The following is a 21,468-nucleotide window of genomic DNA, read 5'->3' on the forward strand; positions in this document are numbered from 1 at the left end:
GCGCTTTTGGAGGTTTTCCTGGTTTTCACGCACGCGTTGACAGTCAGTTCACGTGATTACGTGGGAGGCGTGATGATGTCAGATGAAACTCCGCCCCACGGCTTCGAGCTCAACTCCATTGCAGTAAATGGAGAAAATACCTTCCAGTAATGACCATTACGCGTAGAATTTCGAAATGAAACCTGACCAACTTTTGTAAGTAAGCTGTAAGGAATAAGCCTGTCAAATTTCAGCCTTCTACCTAAAAGGGAAGTTGGAGAATTAGTGATGAGTCAGTCAGTCAGTCAGTCAGTCAGTCAGTCAGTCAGTGAGGGCTTTGCCTTTTATTAGTATAGATACAAGTATAATTTCTTCTCTAAACTTCATTATAAAGAAAATTAGAAATGTTTGAGAGAGAGAGGTCACTTTAGTGAGGGCAGGAAACACCAAAATTTAAACAAGAACATCTTGGATGACTATTTCCTACTCCATACAGTAAGTATATTCATTAAATCACTGGAGTCTAAAAACAATTGATAGCACCTGCTCATTTGTGAGGCAGAACAGATATACCCAAACTTAACTACCAGACCAATTGCAAATAAATATTACTCTAGAGTGCAGGAAAAGTCAGGTGCAATTTTCACACCATACATCGTGCAAGTGATTAAAATTTTCCCATTCTGGCTGCCCTCAGGACTCTCAGAGCTCATTCCCACAAAAAGTGACAAAGGAAGTAATCACAGAAAACAATCACTCATTGATCTTGCAAGGTAAAGAAAGAAAGAAACTATACACTAAATATTTGCTAAAACCGTTACCTGTTTATCCTGCTTGTAATGAATAGTGACACCTAGGACTGATAATTTTATTTAATCAGCTTTGCTACCTTGCTTGTTAACTGCTAGGTTTTAAAATATATTCTTATCATCGTTCTTTGTCACTAGTTTATAGAAATTGTTTAAAATCATGCTCCTTAAGATTGCATTTTTCTAAGCTGAAACATCTGTGAGTTCAGAAATATATAGAAGACACTTACCATTAGTCGCAAACTGAAGGCAGTCTTCTTTTGTCATTCCAGATCTATAAGAAGCATCAACATAGCCATAGATATACACACTTCCTGAGCCTCCAACTGCAAAAGGCTGTCTGATCAACATTCCTCCAAGGGTTCCATACACCTGTTGCACAAAATAATGATAATTAAACCGGACCTTCAGGTTATAAGGCAGCAGTTCTTATCTCTGCACCCTTCAAGAATATGTGTGAATTCCTGTCGATTGACATTTGAGCTTGAGTTTTTAACTCATTGACGCCACTTGTAAATTGAATGCTTTTTTTCTTTGCTTACTTCCTTGATTAAAAGTGCACATATTTATTTGATATTTTGACTAATGCCCTCGCACATTATAAACTTCTTGTCATTATTAGTAGAACATGGAAAAAGTTTCTGCTTTAGTTATGTGCATTTCTTACATTTCCTTTCATCCTACACTTACCCAGATCTTTGTAGACAAGGAACACATATGAAACGCATTTATTCCAAATAACAATATACTGTATTATTTACCCTATACAAACTTCAGGCACCTCACATGCAGATAAGGAGCCTTGGCTTCAGCTAGGAGAGTTGAGCTCCGTCAAGGCGGGGATGGGACAGCAGGCTGCTTGCTGCTTGTGCTGATCAACGATTTACAAAACAAAAGACGAGATGATAGAGGTGCTAAGAGATTTAAGGTGGGTTGGGATTACAAGTTTTCTCATAGGCTTCAGGAATTCTGTTGTTAAAAAACATTGAAAAAGATAAGGAAAAGTTCAAATGAACAAAAACAAGCAAAAATGAGTTGCCCAAAAGACAATCCTACAGGAAACAAGTCCAAATCCACAATCCAAAGACAAAACCAGGGAGAGAAGCAAAATAAACCAAGAAAACCAAAACAAATCATCAAGAATAGTACTATTCACAAACAATCTTCTATTGCTGAACAACCCGCTATATATTAACTACAGGGTCACGGAGTCTGCTGGAGCCAATCCCAGCTAACACAGGGCAAGGCAGGAAATAAACCCTGGGCAGGGCGCACGGGACAATTTCAGATCGCCAATGCACCTAACCTGCAAGTCTTTGGACTGTGGGAGGAAAGCAGAGTACCTGGAGGAAATCCACACAGACATGGGGAGAACATGCAGCGCACGCAGGAGGACCGGGAAGCGAACCCAGGTCTTCTAACTGTGAGGCAGCAGCTCTACCCACTGTGCCACCATATGGTCAATCAAGACATGTAAATTAACAGTACATAACTACAATTATTACAGAAAATACATGAAGATATGAAAAATAGGGGTGGCATGGTGGCGCAGTGGGTAGCGCTGCTGCCTCAGAGTTAGGAAACTTGGGTTCACTTCATGAGTCCTCCCTGCGCCGAGTTTGCATATTCTCCACGTGTCTCGTGGTTTCCTCCCGCAGTCCAAAGACATGCAGGTTAGGTGCATTGGCGATTCTAAATTGTCACTAGTGTGTGCTTGGAGTGTGTGTGTTCTTAGATGGGCTGGCGCCCTGCCCAGGGTTTGTTTTCTGCCTTGCCCTGTGTTGGCTGGGATTGGCTCCAGCAGCCCCGTGACCCTGTAGTTAGGATATAGTGGGTTGGATAATGGATGGATGGATATGAAAATAATAATTGAAACAACAATAAAACACATAAACATGTGTTAATACATAGCACATGCTTGTTGCGGTTGAGCCAGAGTCTCAAGTGCATTTTCTTTTATTTAATCATTCTGTTGTCTTTCAATATTTTTGTATATTGTGTTATTTTTTCATTATTTCTACATTTTATTTACTGTGTTGAATGTTGTGTTGTTTATTGGAAGTTTTGCATTTGTGTATTGTGTTTTCCTTTTTCATTAGTTTGCTGTGTTTTCTTTCTTCTTGTTCTGCTAAAATGTTCAGAAATAATTTCAATCGAGGACTAGAAGATGAAGTGCAAGTCAGGAAACACACTAAGTTCTTAAACCAAGAAATCAAACTAAACTTTCATCAAATTAAAAAACCCTAAATAATATTCAAAATAATGTTACCAAAGAATCCAATACCAGGAGAACTAATGTACAAAAATAGAGCACAAATTGTCAAGGGATTATCCGTCAAACTTGGACAAAGAGGAAGTGAACAGCATGACCTTTATACCATCACACTGCTGATGTCATGTGTCCAATCTGATTACCCCAGCAATGCTGTAACACCAGTCATCACAAAATGGTGCCCATAAAAACAAAATGAAGTCAAAAGAAGACACAATTAAAATCTAACAATGTAACTTTACATTTGCTTTTTATTTCCTTTGTTTTTGCTCCAGTTGTAATACTTTTAAATGTTTATAATAAATTCTTGAGGAACTCCATCTCCTGTGGCCAGATCATAGGTATGTGATACAGTATCTTTTAAATAAAACCTTGCTTTATTTTTCAAAGATATTTACATTTTTTAACCTTTGCTCCAATTTGGGCAAGTGAAACCTGTTACTCCAGATTTGGCTACTATACTTGAAATGGTTAGACCTACTCTATTCGTGCATATCTGTGGTGAAGGAAAGATCTGGCTTTAATTGTTTGAGGCTTTCACCATGTTTCGTGATTTTTGAACATGAAGAATCATAACATTGCTGCCTGTTTAAGCCACTGCATGTATCAACACTTTCTAGGTATGGAAAGTTTGCTGCAATCTTTGTTCTTTTTAACAATTTTCCATTCTGTTGAGGTGCGACAAATACAAGACAGACAGACAAGCCTTTCTTCTTTCAAAATTTTGTCTTATGTCATATGGACAGGATTCTGTGACAAGTGCTTTCCCAGAATGTCAATACTTACAGGGCAAGTCCCAGACCAGTTTGACTGAGATTCTGAGGAGGCCAAACTAAATGACGGACAGTCACGGGAGTTTCATAACTGCCTCTTACTCAGTAAGCAAAATTAAATCTATGACTGAAAATTGCTGAAAAGTCATGTAATATGATGAGGGCTTTAACTGCCTTTTTAGCATCCTAACCATTAATTAGGTCTGCTGAGGTAGCAATGACATACAGAATCTGGTATTTATCAAGCAAACTATTTCTAACTTTTATATTAGACAAAATATAAAGAATTTATTATTTTATGGCATGGATAATGGATTCAATTGATCCCATGCCCAAAGTTTCTGAAAATATGTAATCGTAATGTCAGGTCCCAAATGTTAGTTGGCAAGAACGTGTTTGGCCTGATCCTGATTGTGTGTAATTTTTTCTTAATTTTTTCTTATTTTTAAATCTGTTAATACTGTTTTCTTCTTTAAGTATTTAATATTTTTGTATCATTAATGGAAAAAATTAATTATTATCTCCATTTTCTGGAGAATATATTTCCTATGGGCTCCTCTAATGTGTGAATTGGTTGTATAAGCATAGTCATTGTTGGGCAAATGTATGCACATATGCAAGGAGCAAATTTAGGATCACCATTTAATCTAAAACACATATCTTTTAGGTGTAGAAGAAAAGAGTAACTTAAAAATAAAACCAGGAAAATGACAGAAATGTATAAACTCCAGATAGATAATGACTATGCACATAATTTAAAACACACATTATTAACTTTTTAGGATTTACAGAAATCTACATTACTTGTTCCAATTCACATACCTGCCCACCTTTCTTCTTATCCCACCCTGCCACAATCAGGTGAGCAACCAATTCCTCTTTGTACTTGTAGCTTATATTTCGAACCAGGGTTGCTGCAGCTTTGACGAGAGGAAGCTGTCCCATATCAATACTGCAAAGTGTTAACAATTAAATAATGAATAGTGAAAGGGAAGCAAAAGTGTAAAACTCACAATTAAAATCACAATTGTTCACTCAAAATAGATTGAAAAACATATAGAAGCAATGAGATGCAATAGCATTGACACAGCAATTGAAATAATACGATTTTTCCCTTAAAATAAGCGTATTTGTTAAATGTACAGTGCCTATAAAATCATTGCAGATCAGTTTAAATACCTAGAGGTAAATATCACAAGTAAACATAAAGCTCTTTATCAACAAAATTTCACTGTCTATATGGAAAAAATTAAGCAAGACTTGCATAGATGGTCAACCCTTCATCTCACCCTAGCTGGAAGAATTAACGTTGTTAAGATGAATATCCTTCCTAAGCTCCTTTTTATTTCAAAACATTCCAATATACATCAATAAATCATTTTTTAAGCAATTAGATTCAACAATAACCTCATTTATTTGGAACTCAAAACATCCATGTATTCAAAGAGTGACCCTACAAAGACCTAAGGCAGAAGGTAGCATGGCTCGAACCTAACTTTCAGTTTAATTACTGGGCAGCAAACATACAAGTTATAAACCTGGACACAAATAGAAGAACATACACAGGCCTGGGGCCTCGTGTATAAACGTGCGCACGCACAGAAATGTTGCGTAAGAACTTTTCCACGCTCAAAACGCGATGTATAAAACCTACACTTGGCGTAAAGCCACGCACTTTTCCACGGTACCTCATGTCTTGTCGACGCAAGTTCTCAGCTCGGTTTTGCAAACTGGCGGCACCCAGCGTCAAAGCAGTGCTACTGTTCTTGTGTGATTACTCATTATTTTCATGACACGGCTTTATAAATACACAGAAACTAACCGCATATTGTTTATTAGTGTAATGCATCTGATTGTAATTAACTCGTAACAATATAATGGTCCAGGGAACAGCCATAGTATTCCAAATGCCATAACTGCTTTAGCGTTGTTACTCTCACTTCTTCTTCTTCTTCTTCTTCTTCTTCTTCTTCTTCTTCTTCTTCTTCTTTCAGCTCCTCCCGTTAGGAGTTGCCACAGCGGATCATCTTTTTCCATATTTCTCTCACTGCACCACTCGGAGTATTTATATCACTGTATCTGAGTGTGAATCACAGCAGCAGCTGATCTGCCACGGCAAAACGTTTCAAAGCCTTTCCTGTACGGACCTCGCGGTTCAAAACAGTTTAATCCCAAGAACTTTAAATGCAGCCAATCAAGTGCTCCTTGTAGAACTGTTTGTACTTATAAGTACAATCACCCCACTGTAAACTTGCACTATAGTTATAATATCGCATAACCTGAGCCAGTTTATAAAGCGCGTATTTACATATGATGACGATATCATTTTTAAGGTGAAATGCAGCAAAATATGTTTGTTAAATTATACAGATAAAACTTTAACTTCATTTAAATAATCTATATTCTTCACTGGGAGTGTCTTTAAGGATAGAATAATTAAACATGTACTACGAAGATATTTCAATGTTCTTTAAACGCTTTGAAGAATCGGCTAAGCTTACAGATGGTTTAACTTCTATTACAGAGCTGATTGTATGGCGATCGGTTACTTGGGGAAAGAAAAGCACTGACTGCAGTGACGGCTACGCCAATATATATTGAATATAAAACAGAAAGATAAAATAACAACACAGCTAAAAACGCAGCGACAAATTTCGCAAAAGTTAAATGCTTGTGTCATGAGCACGAGGCTGCTAGTGTCTGCAACATACGTGGCCATCCACCGTGCATAAGATACTTTACTGACATTGGCGGGCTAAGGAGCCAGCCACCGATTCTTCCTCTGCCCAGTGCCACCACAAGCTTAGAGCAGCCCTGAGTACTGCTGCAATAAATTATTTCATCAAGTGAAACATGTTTAATAACGTGCTTTAACTCCTATCATCATGAAAATGATATCACGTATACATCTCAGTATTTTAGTTATTCAGAGAGCTGTAATATTACGAATGTAATTGATTCTGTGTCCAGTTGGAGGAAGAGAGCGGTTTAAGAAACAAGTAGTGATTCACACACATAGAGCACATACGAGTAGAAGATCAAATACAAAACAAAGCATTTAACGTGCTACTTTAATTACGATGTGATTTTAGAAACTGGTTAATTAAACAATTTTAAGATGAATTTTATGATGTTCTACTTTAATGACAAAATAAACTACGTGATTAAAGTGGAAATGTCGAGATTGAAGTGGACATTTCGTGCTTTTTCCCCACCGTGTGGCTTTTTTCTCTGTACCCTAATAAGCTTTCATATGACACTCAGACAGTGGGCTTACAACTCGGCTTTCCACGCGACTTTGATATGTGACTTCTTTTTTATTTCCGGCACTGTGCGATTTTGTGGATGTGAGCTTTCATGTTTCTCCAACACGCTATATCACTCGATCAACTTCCTTTTGTTGATTATACCACGGCTTATTTGAACAAATAGTATGTTTTTCCTTTGCCTCCACTTGGTATTCGCTGAAATTCTTATATTTTCCCGTGCTTTTCCCATTGTCTTTTCACAGAAGGCTGCGCTTAAGGGCGATTTATATTGATTTGCATATTCAAATAGGCGTAATTCTGGGAGGATTTGGGGAGTTACATAATGCGCGTGCACGGCGTTAGTTTTCACGCTGATCGGGATTTATGTAACGGAAGAACGTGGAAGTTGAGTACGCACAGATTCCTGCATCTGGATTTTTCTGTGCGTAAGCACATTTCGGCTTTTGTGCTTACGCCATGTTATAGTGCGATTCTACGCACGGCTTTATACATGAGGCCCCTGGTCCGCAATAGAACTAAAATCCTGCAGTACTTCTTTATATTCCCTGCTTTGTGCCCCAATAAATACAAGTTATCACCAATATACTGATAACCCAACTGTGCTTCATTCACTCAGAATTTGGAACCAATGTAGAAAGCATTTTAAGATGAAGAATCTTTTATCTGTGGCACCTCTGTATGAGAACCACCTTTTTCAACCCTCATAAACAAATGCAGTTTATAATATCTGGAAAAGATTTGGGATTAAATTGCTTAGAGATCTTTATATAGATAACATCTTTGTATCCTATGAACAATTACATTTCAAATTTAACTTTTCAGCAACACATTTCTTTCACTATCTTCAAATTAGGAACTTTGTTAAACAGAACCTGCCTGATTTTCCTCATCTTGCACCCTCCTCTATGCTGGAAAAATATTGCTCAGTTTCAAGAACTCAGACAGCATTTCTGCAATATATACAACCATTTTACATTCCCTCCCTTTCAAAAATCCAAGAGTATAATGGGAAAAAGATCTCTCACTCAACATATCAGAAAAGGAGTGGAAGGTAGCAATGCAGAGAATTCACTCGAGCTCCATATGCACAAAGCATACAATTATTGAACTCAAAATTATATATCAAGCACATCTTTCTCGCTTAAAACTGTCCAAAATGTTCCCAGGGGAAAATCCAACCTGTGAACACTGCAATCAAGTCCCAGCCTCACTGGGTCACATGTTCTGGGCCTGCATCAAATTAACATCATTTTGGATCAAAATTTTAAGTGCCATTCAGACAGCCTTGGTGTCACAATCCCTCCTAACCCATTAACACTGTGTTTGGTGTTCTTCCAGAGGGGCTTAAAGTGGAGAAGGACAAACAAACTGTGATTGCATTCACTACACTACACACAGTCTTATCTTGCTCAACTGGAAGAATCCTAACTCTCCTCTTTTACATCAGTGGGTAACTGATGATTTATATTATCTGAAATTGGAAAAATCTAATTCTCAGTTAGAGGATCTGTGCAGAAATTTTTCAAAACCTGGCAGGATCTAATCAGTAATATTTTAGAATAAGCTCTTAACGCACTGTGGAAGTAATTCTCTTTGCATTTCTTTTACTTCTCCGTTCATCTTTATCCGCCTATTAAACTCATCAATTTATGTATGTTTACAAGCTTTAGTTTTACTCCGTTGGCCATGCTCTCTTTTTCAGGGGTGGGGGTCGATTTGTTTTCAATCCTTTTTGTAAAATTGATCTATTTGTATGGAATGATTACAATAACATCAATAAATCATTCACATCATACTGCTATAGAGCATTGAATCACAATGAATTTGATTTTACTTTATTGACACTGATCAACAGAAAAGACTCTTTAATATCAAAGAGAAAACAGACCTCTGCAAAGTGATCTAAATTAATTACAAATATAAAACACAAAATAATTGATCACATAAGTATTAGCCCACATTAATATGACACACCTAAATCATTACTGGGGCAGCCAGTTGCTTTAGAAGTCAAGTACAGTCAGCTGAAAGTTTCTATTGTCTGAAGAGACCAAAGTTGAGCTTTTGGTCATCAGATTAAATGCCATATTTGGCGTAAGCCATTCACACTGTGATGCATGGTGGTGACAATCTCTCATACTTGGCCAATTTAAAGTTGCTCAGTAACTGAATATACATAAATTTGGAATTTGCCAATAAAAGCTACCTGGAGCAAACCCACTCAGACACATGAGAACATGCATATTACACACAAGAAGTGTGCCAGAATTTGAACCCCGTCTGTTTGTACTATAAAGCAACAGAGATGACCAATGTAACATTGTTTCATTGAAACTGTATTGAGATATATCCATTAATACATAAATAATACCAACCATGACTACTGGTGACTGTAATTAATAATTTCTTCTAATTCCTTGTTAATATATGTTCAATGTTCAAAATAAGTTGTTCTAAAGCTTAGGAACATAAGACATATTTTGCAGACAACAGTCCATTCAGCTTGTTTTCAGTATATCATCACGTCAAGATTTGAGATTATCTAAGATGTACTTGTCAGTAACACTGAAGTTATTTTTTCCTTCCATGTATCAGTTATGTATGAGCTATAGAAGTGATATTAATGTGTTAGAATGAATTTTTAAAAATCAGCCTCGTTTATAAATGATGGAACAAAATAACCATGTGATGCATTTTGCTTATGGTACATCAATGAGGTGAAGTATGCCATTTAAATTTTTATCAAAATGACTTCATAACTGTGAATCTGTTGTTAAAAGTGTTCAGAAAATGGAGAAATGCCTTATAACACAAACCTCTATGAGTACATACTGTATATATGGCTGCACTTTTCCAAGATATGTTACAGCACAATCACTTAATTAATACAAAAGTGTAATGAAAACCTACATGTGATTTACTGAAGAGATCAATAAGGGACAATTCTACCATATCAAAGGTCATGCAATTTATATGAAACAAATTAATTTTAAATATGATATAAAAATTCTGTACACATACTGAAAGTTAAATAACTCTTACCTGTGCAAATCAAGTTGATAATCAACCATGTCAGCAACAGCTTGTGCATCTGCAGCAGACCCTGAGAGCGCACAATACACATTGTCATGGAGTCGGGACAGCTTGTTCATTACTCGGTTGAGTATTTCTTGACTAAAGTTAAGGAAACATGCATAAACAAAATGAAATGAACCCACTTTACCCCATCCATATTAACCAAAAGCTTGAATAAATAAATAAAATACAATTCGCTTTGAAGATGTATGTAAACCTGTCAATTTTGCTGTGAAATGTTTAAATAAATAGACAGTAAGAACACATTTTGTCTAAATAAGATCAGCTAGTAGTATTAATTATCTGGAAATAGTGTTATTTTAAAATATGCACACAGAATTATTAATTTATATATTTTGTTTACATCCAGTGGATTCAGAAATTATTCAGACCTATTCATAATGACAAAGTGAAAACTTGTTCTCAGAAAAGCTTGCACATTTATGCAAGTAAGTGTTGTGATGTGAAATTTTACATACAAGTTGATAAATATTTTGTATGTCTTTATTTGTAATTTAGGCAAAGCATTGTAATATTAGTGTTACATTAGTGAGAAGCATTCATGTTTACCCCTGCCTTTTAGGAATGTATCTCTTTGAATTTTATGACAGAGTTGGGGAAGTGCCTTAAACAAGATTGGCTAATGTTTCTCTGAAGTCTCTCAGTCAACCCCCATAGGAAAGTCAGGCTGCCTAACTGGCAAACTTTAGCTCAACAAATGGTTTTGGGGGATGGCAGGTGTTAAGATGTTCTATTCCCCCATTGGTCTGAAGTATGGCTGTTTGGAATTGGCTTGTATCAGAAGCCTTTAAGTACAATGACATCCTATTGGCTCTAGTGGTTGGACAGAAAACCTATACATTTGCTTACTCCCTCACTCTCTCTCTCTTAGCAAACTGACGCATGAAATGAAAAAGAACAACACAATGAAAAGCACAGCTCGGCAGCCATATTGAGAAAGGCATGCTGCCTGTTCTGAAGAAAGCTGACCACAAATGATGCCTTTCTAGAGACATTTTAAGTAACTAACAAGTCTGTGTGACGCCTGAAACTACACATTACCATTTAATCAGGTAGTATGGTTGCCAATATTCAAATGTACTTTGCATATTGTTATTATTTATGAATATTACCAATAAAACTTTGTTTAAATTGTAACTTAATTCCTACTTGTCTTTTGCTATACCTAATTGCCTGAGGTTATAGATGTAGAAGGGAAGGTGGGGAGAAGTTATATATACCTTATAAACAGTGGTAAGTCTGTGATATTTGAGGCATTCTGACAAAGACTACATATTAACAATACAATAGGGAAGTAGAGCAATATATTTCTCTACCAAGACAAAACAGTAAGTATTCAGACTCTTAATTCAGTACTTTGTACAAGCCAATGTTGACATCAATTACATTTTCAAGTCTTCTTCTACAAGCTTTGCACACCTAGATTTGGGTAGTTAATCACATTCTTCCTTTCAGATCTTCTCAAGATCCAATAGACAGGATGGGAAACATCTATAATCTGGCAAATTCAGGTCTCTCCACACATGTTTGAATTGGTTTGAGTCTGAGCTTTGTGTGGGCCACTCTAGGATTATCTTGACTGTATGCTTAAGGTCATTGTCGTGCTGAAAACTGACCTCAGTTCTGAGCAGCCTCTCTGTTTCTGCTGATGAGAAGCACACACATAGCCTGATGCTGCCATCACCATGCTTCATCGTAGGGATGGTATTATGTATGTGATGAGCAGTGCCTAGTCTTTGCTAGAAGTTCTGCCTAAAGAATTCAATTTTGTCTAATCAGACCAGAAAATGGTTTTCCTCATGTTCTCAAAATCCTTTAAATGCCATTTGGCAAACTCAGAGTGGTACAATCATATTCACCTGATTCATGTTGTGCTACTGAGATGGTTGCCTTGCTGACAGGTTCTCCCATATCAACAGAGGATCTCTGACCAGGGTTCTTTTGCCCAGTTTGTCAGGTTAGACAGACTGCCAACTGTAGGAAGAATCCAGGTGGTTCCATTTTTCTTTCATTTTAGAACTATTGAGGCCATTGAGCTCCCGGAAAACTCAATGCTTAGAAGTGGTTTTATATCCTTGCCCTTATCAATGCCTCCCATCAACTTTATTGTAGAGGTCTACAGAAAGTTCTTTGAATGTCATGGCTTGGTTTTTGCCCTGACCTGCAGTGCGCATTGTAGAACATTATATACACAGGTGTGTGTCTTTCTAAACGATGTCCATTCAGTTCAGTTTGAAAGCTGGATATAATTGTATAACACAAAGTGCTTTAAAAAGCAATCTGCAAACTATTTATGATAAGTTTAGGCATTTGTTTTCAGATGCAGTAAGATGCATTTCTATCTGTGAAGAAATACAAATCTAAAACTAAGCTTTTGTTGTAATTCACATGTCATATTATAAGTATAATCATATGTTCTCTACAATTGTGCTCAACTGTTTATGCATCCACATATATAGTATTTGATTTATTTGCAAACTGTCTCTCTCACAAGTATACTGATAACAAAACGCTCTTACATCCAATTTAAACAAATCTGTATTTTCCAAATATGTCAACACACTCATCAAGACCTACAGTTAAAACATGTATAGTTTGAATCTGACAACATTAGCAAGAATTGACACTTTATTAAATCCATTTAAGTGATTCTCTTAACAATACAATTCATTTTTGAATAAAGCTATAGCGATATTACAACTAATGAACATACTTACCCTGCTGACACTCTTGAATCTGACCCAATCACAACACCCCCTTCAAACTCCACTGCAATGATGGTAGTCTGTTGATGCGATACAAAAGTGTAATTAATGACACCCATTGAAAGCCTCATTAGGAACATGATTAAAAATAAATTCTGCAATTACTATATCTTTTTATTCTGCATAATCACAGAAAGCTTTATCAACTTAATTTTAACAATAAAACATTTATTACAGATGCCAAGTAACAGTAAATGCAGATACTATACATTGTCAAAGCTGAAAGATTTCTTTAATTTATTTTAGCATGCTGAAAAGATCTAGAATACTTATTAATGAACACTGAAAAAAAATAAACTTAAAAATAATTAAAATAAAACAAGAGGCATGTTAACATAATTACAAAAAGAAATCCTTTGTATAAATGCTACAGATTATAGTATTGTTAAAATGTACATCATCTCAAAATCGCAAAATATGAGAACATTCTTTATTTTTCTAATGTAATTGAAACATCCATATATTAATTTCATAAACCTGCATAATCTGTCTACATGTTTCAGGGATATGGAGATTATCTCAGTAGCATCACATGAAAGGCAAGAAGTAACTCTGGATGTCGAAACAGTCTTTCATCAGCAACACACTCTCAAGCCTGCGAGTGGATAAAAATCTAAACAGTAAGCACTATAGAATTTCTGTTTTTATATATGCACACAAGAAATGAATGTGTCATAATTATGTATCTGATTACGGTTTTGTGGATAATTTAGATATGTGCAACTGAAATGTACACAAAACTAATGAGCTGCTCTCTCATTTAAGTTTTACATTTAAGATAATTTCACTAAGCTAGTAAAATAAAAAATATTTAGTATCAATTTATGTGGAACTATTTAAAAGTGTCAGCACATGATGTAGACTACTTACAGTAGTCAATTATGACCCATTGCTCTAAATGATAATGAATGGTTTAATATGTTTTATAGTCTGATTAGCAGTGAAAAATGGTGCTGGTCGAGGTGGAATAAAGTGCAGGTGGAGTTGCTGAATAAATTTTCCTGGGGAAAACCTTTGGCCCAAAATCAAAATTTTATTGACTAAACCCACAGTGAGGAGCAAATATGTATACCTAAGGAAGGAAACTCAGAACGAAACATAGCCTATGGTCTTCCCCTGTAAAAATGAGGAATCTGTGCACAGTTTAACAGAGACAGGTTCATTGGAGTGGATCTATATACCACACAAACAACATATTCAGCTTTATGCAATATATTAAAGTCCCAATGTTGCCAGGCTATATTTGTATAGTGAGTTAAGGTAAGAAAGAAAATATGTATTTTTAAAGGTTGACTTTTTGTCATTAATGGCGGAATGCAAGTGTTGCATCCATCAGCAACTATCAATTTTTCTGCTCTCATGAGTCAAAAATTGTTCTTTTGTAGATGATTGAGTTCTATAATTGAGGTACCTCCTTGCAGGGTTGGAACCACGAATGCTACTTTTTGTATTTTCTGGTTTACTGTGGTGTTACAAATAGATGTTCAGTCCAACATTGGATGGCTTCTTGAATAACTGAAAGATTAAAATGGCATGTAAGCCTGGAAAAACTAACATATTTTTGTGTTGTTCTCTCATGATGAAACTTTTGAAACTTCATGAATTCTGTATATTAAATTGGGTTAATTGTGAAATGAACATTCACTCAGTTGTTTTGGAGTAATGTGTGGTTTTGTGGTAATTTCCTTCCAATACAACACCGAATGAAATTCCTGAAACTCCATGAACCCTATATTTTAAATTTTGTGAATAATGTAAATTAAAGTACATAGCCATTTTGAGTTATTCATGTTTTTGTGTTGTTCTCCCATCACACCACACCCACAAGCCATACTTTCTGCAAGCCATACTTTGAATCACAAGCATGGAATGTAACATTAGGACCAAACCACCAGTAATAGCATATATCTCTGTAGCCCAGTGGCTCTACCCTGGAACTCCAAGTGGACGGAGCTGACTCCAATAGGTGCATGTGGGGACCTCCAAAGCTCAATCTGTTTACATTAGCAGCTAAGATTAGGGTTGTGGGAGGGTCATCTGACTCAAACAGTGATGACTGTCCATTAAGTCAACTCCATGTACTTGGAGCTACAGAGTGGAGGTTTCAGGCAGCAGAGATGCCCAATTCATTAGCATCAGCTGACTCATTTTAGTATGATGGTTAGCTTTTGGTTTTACACCTCTCTTCATTCAAGCTCCCATTACAATCCAGTTTCTCTATGGAACCTTTGAAAGTCCTTAAAATACATGTTTTAGGTTGTATCAGGAGTCATATGCACTAAACATTTCAGTATGATCATTTCCATCATTTTAGAATAATGCTCACATTTGGGGTTCACCCGACATTAAGCATTATTCCAGGATTTATAGATAGATAGATAGATAGATAGATAGATAGATAGATAGATAGATAGATAGATAGATAGATAGATAGATAGATAGATAGATAGATAGATAGATAGTTTATTAATCCCCAAGGGGAAATTCACATACAAATATACTGAGAACCCAAATAATTTCACACTAAAGGAGAGATGATAGTTTACCCCAGTACTCCCTCCCCAATGTCATATACCTAATACTTTAAGTTGGACCAACAGTAACCTACTTGCAAAGCTTGTCTTTTGTTGTCGACATAGTTCTTCCATAGTAACACACAGTACATTCTACTTAATAGCATCAAGTCTAAATGAGGTTCTTAGTGTGCGGACGGGTAAATAAAATCAAAGGATACCACAAAATTTCAAAACACTGACAGAAGGTAGTAAATGTAATCATTGGGTGTCATTTTAAATTTTGTTCTCACGAAATCTAGCTTGGTGGCGCAGTGGTAAGGAGACCAGGGTTCACTTCCCGGGTCCTCCCTGTGTGGATTTTGCATGTTCTCCCCATGTCTGCATGGGTTTCCTCCCACAGTCCAGACATGCAGGTTAGGTGTATTGGCGATCCTAAATTGTCCCGTGTGTGCCCTGCCCAGGGTTTGTTTGTTTCCTGCCTTGCACCCTGTGTTGGCTGGGATTGGCTCCAGCAGACCCCGTGACCCGGTAGTTAGGATATAGCGGGTTGAATAATGGATGGAAACCTAGCTTCTTTTGGATGACTTTGCTAACACCCTGTGAAAACGAAAGAAGAAACCGACGCGGCACAGACGCGGAGTCGTAAAGCTTCTTCTTAAACTGTGTGTAAGATTATTTAAATAATTACCTTATCATTAAATGCGTATATGTAACATCTGTAAATCATGCTCATTTAATTAGAAATCGTCTAGATAAATATGTAGAAGTCAAACAATCTACAGTTCTTAAATGTGCTTTATTTAAATCTTAGCAGCCTATCCCTAAAGTTTCAAGTGCAAAACAAGGAAACATCCCTGAACAGGGCAATAGAGTTTGGCAGCAGACTCGACATGCCAAAATACTGTGGCGAGCAGGGCGTCATTCCATCGTAGTTCTCTTCGTACCCACGCTGAAACACAAAGACGCAACATCAATTAATAGCACTTAGACGGCTTTAGGTATTTAAGAGTAAAACCGGAGTACCCAAAGAAAATCATGCACACGCAAGGAACGTGGCGGTTGGAAGATATAAAACGAAACTATTTTAGTATTTTGTGAAACTGAAACTAATGCAGTACATTACTAAAGAAAAAAAACAAAGCTGCACTGTAAGTACATAAAGTTATTGAGCACCTAAATCATTTTACACTAAAGGAGAGACGATAGTTTACCCCAGTGCTAATTTTCTGGCAAGTCCCGGTCGGGCTGTATGCTGTGGACATTCTGCAAATAGTGCAAGTGAAATATCGGGATCCAGTGCCGTTGATTCAGTTGAGCAGGAATGATCTCCGCGATCGATACTGCATACCTCGAAGGGTAAAACACTGAAATTAGACAAAACTGAAGTGTCACCTGTTAATGCTTTGACGTTAAGCATTTATGACACACCTCAGGGTAGCCTATCAGTTTTATTCCTAACTTGCATGTACTGCCTAGCTACAGATGAGGCTTGTTTTGAGGAACTGTAATTGGCTGGGAAAAAAACCCCAATTGTCTGAAAGTAAAAGATTTCAATTCAGAATTGGCAGTAACTCCCCAAAAGATGCAGAAGTTAATGTTTGCATATACTGTACGCATGAACATTATCTTACTGGTTTCATTTTTTAAATATTTCAGCTGGTAAATAAAAATATTTTCATCACTTTAGAATGAAATCCTGGCCTGATCATTGTAGATGTAGAGACTGATTATTCTCCGTGTTTACCTACGTTCACCCTGTCTGAGTGACTTTGAAACAGATTAAAATACTGTAGTTAAAAATGAATTGGTTTTATGTTGAGATTTAACCACTATAAATAAAATTTCTTCTCTAGACAAGGATCTACTACTTAACATGAATACCTCACAATAAATGACTTTTCCTACGATTTTCAGTCATAATTCACATTTACATAATTTTCAGAAAAATCACAGAAAGGCATAAACAGATGCACTACATTATAATATGTTTAACAGATCCTGCAATTCTGTGACTCACAACAACAAAATCACAGAGTAATTTGCCTGTCATAGGCATGTAGTCCTGTGTTTTACAGCCAATGAATGCTTAACTGGAGGATCCAAGCATACAACACCCTCAGATAGTGATGTTCAGACTGAAAGAGGAGAATTCACAGCAAAATTTACTTTTGCTACTTGCAGGCAGCAATAAAGTTCAATTGATATTCATTATGTCATTATGGTTTGTGTATTTAAGTTTAAGGTTTGCACTCCTTTTCATACCCTACTTATATATATTTTTCAAATATATATTTTACTTATTACTACAATATTTGCTTTTTAATTTTATGCTCTTGCTTTTTGCTGTAATAGCTTGTGAGAAAAAAATTTTGGTCCTACCTGGAAAAACACTGAAAAGTTCTTTGTTTCCAGAGGTTTCTAGCAGAAGGGTTGAAGCTCCAAATTAGACACTCAGATTTACTATATCACAAAAGTATAATCAGAATTTCAAAGATTTTGGTGTTAACAGAAGGACACTTTATCACCTTTGAATACAAACTAGTGTACATTCTCAATGGTTTTCTGCAATTTCTGATATCCATTTATGTAATATTATTAAAGAGACCCTTACTCACACCCCAAATGCAGGTGAAATCTATGTAACAGGTAGCCTAAGATTTTATTGTTTTGTGCAAAGTTGGCATTCGTCAGTGTCTTCAGCATATTGATCCAGTTGGGAGAGCTTATCACAGAAGGTAAGCAGTTAGAGGAAGAGCTTACAACATGTTATGCACAAACACATTGTGGTAAGTATGGTAAATATGTAATATTTTTAAAATATTTTTGCAAAGCATCTCTTCTAGAAATGCACAGATGCAACACCATTTGGCTAATCAGTTTCAGTAATAGATGTAAAAATTCAAAGCTAAATTTTGAGTGATGAACCACATAATACTTTAACACATACTGTAGGCCTGGCAGCTGCACCTCATTTACTAGGCAATTTAGATGTTATACTATTACCATTTTCCATTGTACCCTGAAAATAAAGCCAAGTATGGCTCATAAATCACTCAGGTTTGTAAGAATACCATGCATATTACCATTTATTAATTACTATTATTATTTATATAGTGCCATACATAATCTATTGACTCTTTTTATCTAATGATATGATTGTTAGTCATGATTGATAACCATTTCAAGACCAAATATACAACTTCTACAATAAACATTTATCCATCATATTTAATTTGAAAATACATTTCTCAACACTGTTAGAAAAATAGCCATTAGATGTATTTTACAGATGGAAATCTTTTATAGACAATGTACTTTGTTAGTTTTACAGAGATTCATAATATTAATGATAAAATCGAACATTTCCTTGTAAGCATATGGACAGTAATCATAAACTGATCTTGTGGAGATTAGTTTTTATGGCTGTATAGATAGATTCATTCGCACAATCATACAACAGAGCCTCCATTGTGCTTACATTATTTGAAGAAGTTATCAGCCATTTTGGCTTAACCTCAAGAGGGCATGGTGATCACGGTGGATAGAACACTAAAGTTGCAAGATTTATGTTAGAATGAAGAGGTCTTAATCGAGGAACCTTTATTACTGGGAGAAGTGTTCACAACCGATTAATTGAACAGTTATGGACAGAACTCAATAGAGTTATCTCTTATTACCACAGCCTTTTCTTATTTATGGAGCAACAGAGTATTCTAAATGCTACTAATGAACTACATATTTTCAGTTCTGCACTATGTGTACATTCCCTGGATTCAAACGTCAGTGAAAGAGTTTGTTAATGAATGGAACAACCATAGGCTCTCAACACAAAATGGTATTTTCCACTATAGCTGTGGTAATTAGGAATTTTAAATCCTATTTCTTGCAATAGTTCTGTTCTGGAGAGTATATGAAGTGAAACTCTGCACAATTTTGAAAGTGAAATTCATCCTACACCGTCAGTATTTTAAACAAAGAATAGTACAATAGTCCCACCTCATATTTCTGATCAAGAACTACAAATGTGGCTAAGTAACAAAAGAGATCCATTGGAAAATGACTGATGTTTATATAAACATCTACAATGCTGTATCAAAACATACAATACTATAAGTTTAGATTCAAATGTAAAAGTTATTTAATGGTTTCTTCTGATTAGTTAATAAGACTTAAAGAGTTCAATGCTTGTTCAAAGAAAATTAATTTTCCTTTAAACTTTATAGCCTTTCTGATAGTCACAATGGTAAATATTTTATATGTGTACTAGCCAACCCGCGTAGCATACGCGCATAATTATCAACGTGAACAGTCAGCGTGGCTCACAGCTGCATGTGGACTGTAGCATGTGAACCAAAGAGTGAGGATGTGTTTGGTGACGTGTTTGGTGCGGGCACATGAGCAAGCAGTCGCATGCCTCGAGAGCGAGGGTGGGCGCAGTAGGAGGGTTAGAATTGGCGGGCGGGGCTCTGATCGAGCGTATCCCATGGTCTTAGAATTGGTGGGCGGGGCTCTGTGAGTTGGCGGGCGTGGCTCTCTGTCTTGCTTGCGCTCGCTGTCTTGCGTGCCCTTAGTGAATTATATATATAGACTAGCTGATTACCCAGTGGCTTCGCTCACTGAGTGCAAGGGAAAAAAATAAAATGTAGTATATAAATTATTAAACAGTAAAACATTAACATGAAAGAAGGAAAGATACACTGAGCAGTACTGGAGTGCTTTCGGGTAAATTACATTTTAAAGGTGCTATAACACAACAGGTAAGTAGCACTAACATCAGCTTAAATGTATTTGGATCATCTCTCAGTAGCAGATCCCTTGTGAAAGGCGCTACATGACCGCTGTGGTATAGAAATTACATTTTCTATGTGATCCTGCAAATTTCTGCCTGACAACCTTGCATTATGTGTCTGTGATTTAAGAGAAAAATTATTCTGAGACATGTGGACGCTGCCCTTCCATGCTTAACGGGCAGAAGGTCCAAACAATTCTCAAGTCCAAAACTTAACATGAAGATGTCGGTACATCTTCTTAGATGTAAACCCTTCATCTTCTTAAAAGAATTCATCACAAAAGCAACCTTGAATGTTGTGGGGTTTTAGTGACCTGAACTCACCTTAAGGGACAATAAGTAGTCGTGCAGCACAATTTACAAAGAGAGTTTTGCTTGATGGCACCGATCACACTCATTCACAAAGATTTTCACTCTCCCAGGGGCCGACGGGTCACTCAGTGTCACAAACAGTGCAAGAAGAAGGGACCCCACCCAAAACTGAAAAGCTCGACCGGCGGAGCAGCCCGACATTCTGAACCTCCAAGCGTCCACTTTGTTCTTACGATCCTCGCTGCTGAAGGCAGTGTCGTCTTCACATTGTTTACAGCTCGGCGCAGTTAAAAAGTATAGAAAGGATAGGAAGGATTTTCTCTTCTACTATCAAGTACTGCCAATTAAAAAGTTATAATGCGGCAGTTTCCGTGACTGTCACGTGGACGAATAAATAAAACTTCTCTGTCAGAACACGCCTGGCGGCGAACGGGTCAGCGCTGGGGGCTGGGAGAGGCGACACAGGGCTGGGATCCCGGTTTGCAACCCCCAGACAGGTCCAGTCCAGTCCCACCCTCCGGAAATGACCCTCTATCTGCCGCAGCCAGGTGCTACATGGGCGATCCCTTGGCCTGGTCCAGCCACTCGGGTCCCAACCAGCACCCTGGAAATCATTGAGAGGAGTCGAGCCGGCTCAATAGAAACTCTGGTCTGTACCAGGAACCGAGAAGGAAGGCTGCAAGGGCTCTGAGGGCAGATAAAGAGGCGTTTGTTAGAGGAATCTGTGAGCAAGTGTCACACCATCTGTGGTCTCGCGACCCACGTCCTGCTTACAGAGGAATTGAAGCATTACGCACATCTGAATCTGTTCCTTGGATAGTCATAGTCAGGGTGGCTGATGGAACGGTCCTTACGAATGACACTGTAGTTGTAACCTGCTGGGCTGGC

At 36.9% G+C, this 21,468-nt stretch overlaps 1 protein-coding gene across 1 annotated transcript in view; it reads right to left on the minus strand.

Moving 5' to 3' along the window:
• Positions 1–16,922, minus strand: part of LOC120539141 (proteasome subunit beta type-9-like) — a 39,362-nt gene extending 22,440 nt beyond the window's left edge. The window contains 5 exon segments of the mRNA XM_039768947.1: positions 1,019–1,160; positions 4,656–4,785; positions 10,145–10,276; positions 12,916–12,983; positions 16,691–16,922. Of these exon segments, the coding sequence (XP_039624881.1) occupies positions 1,019–1,160; positions 4,656–4,785; positions 10,145–10,276; positions 12,916–12,983; positions 16,691–16,741 (523 nt within the window). The 5' untranslated portion in view covers positions 16,742–16,922.
• Between the last annotated feature and the right edge of the window lie 4,546 nt (positions 16,923–21,468).

This window comes from Polypterus senegalus, chromosome 11 (assembly GCF_016835505.1).
Source record: "Polypterus senegalus isolate Bchr_013 chromosome 11, ASM1683550v1, whole genome shotgun sequence".
NCBI classification, from domain to species: domain Eukaryota; kingdom Metazoa; phylum Chordata; class Cladistia; order Polypteriformes; family Polypteridae; genus Polypterus; species Polypterus senegalus.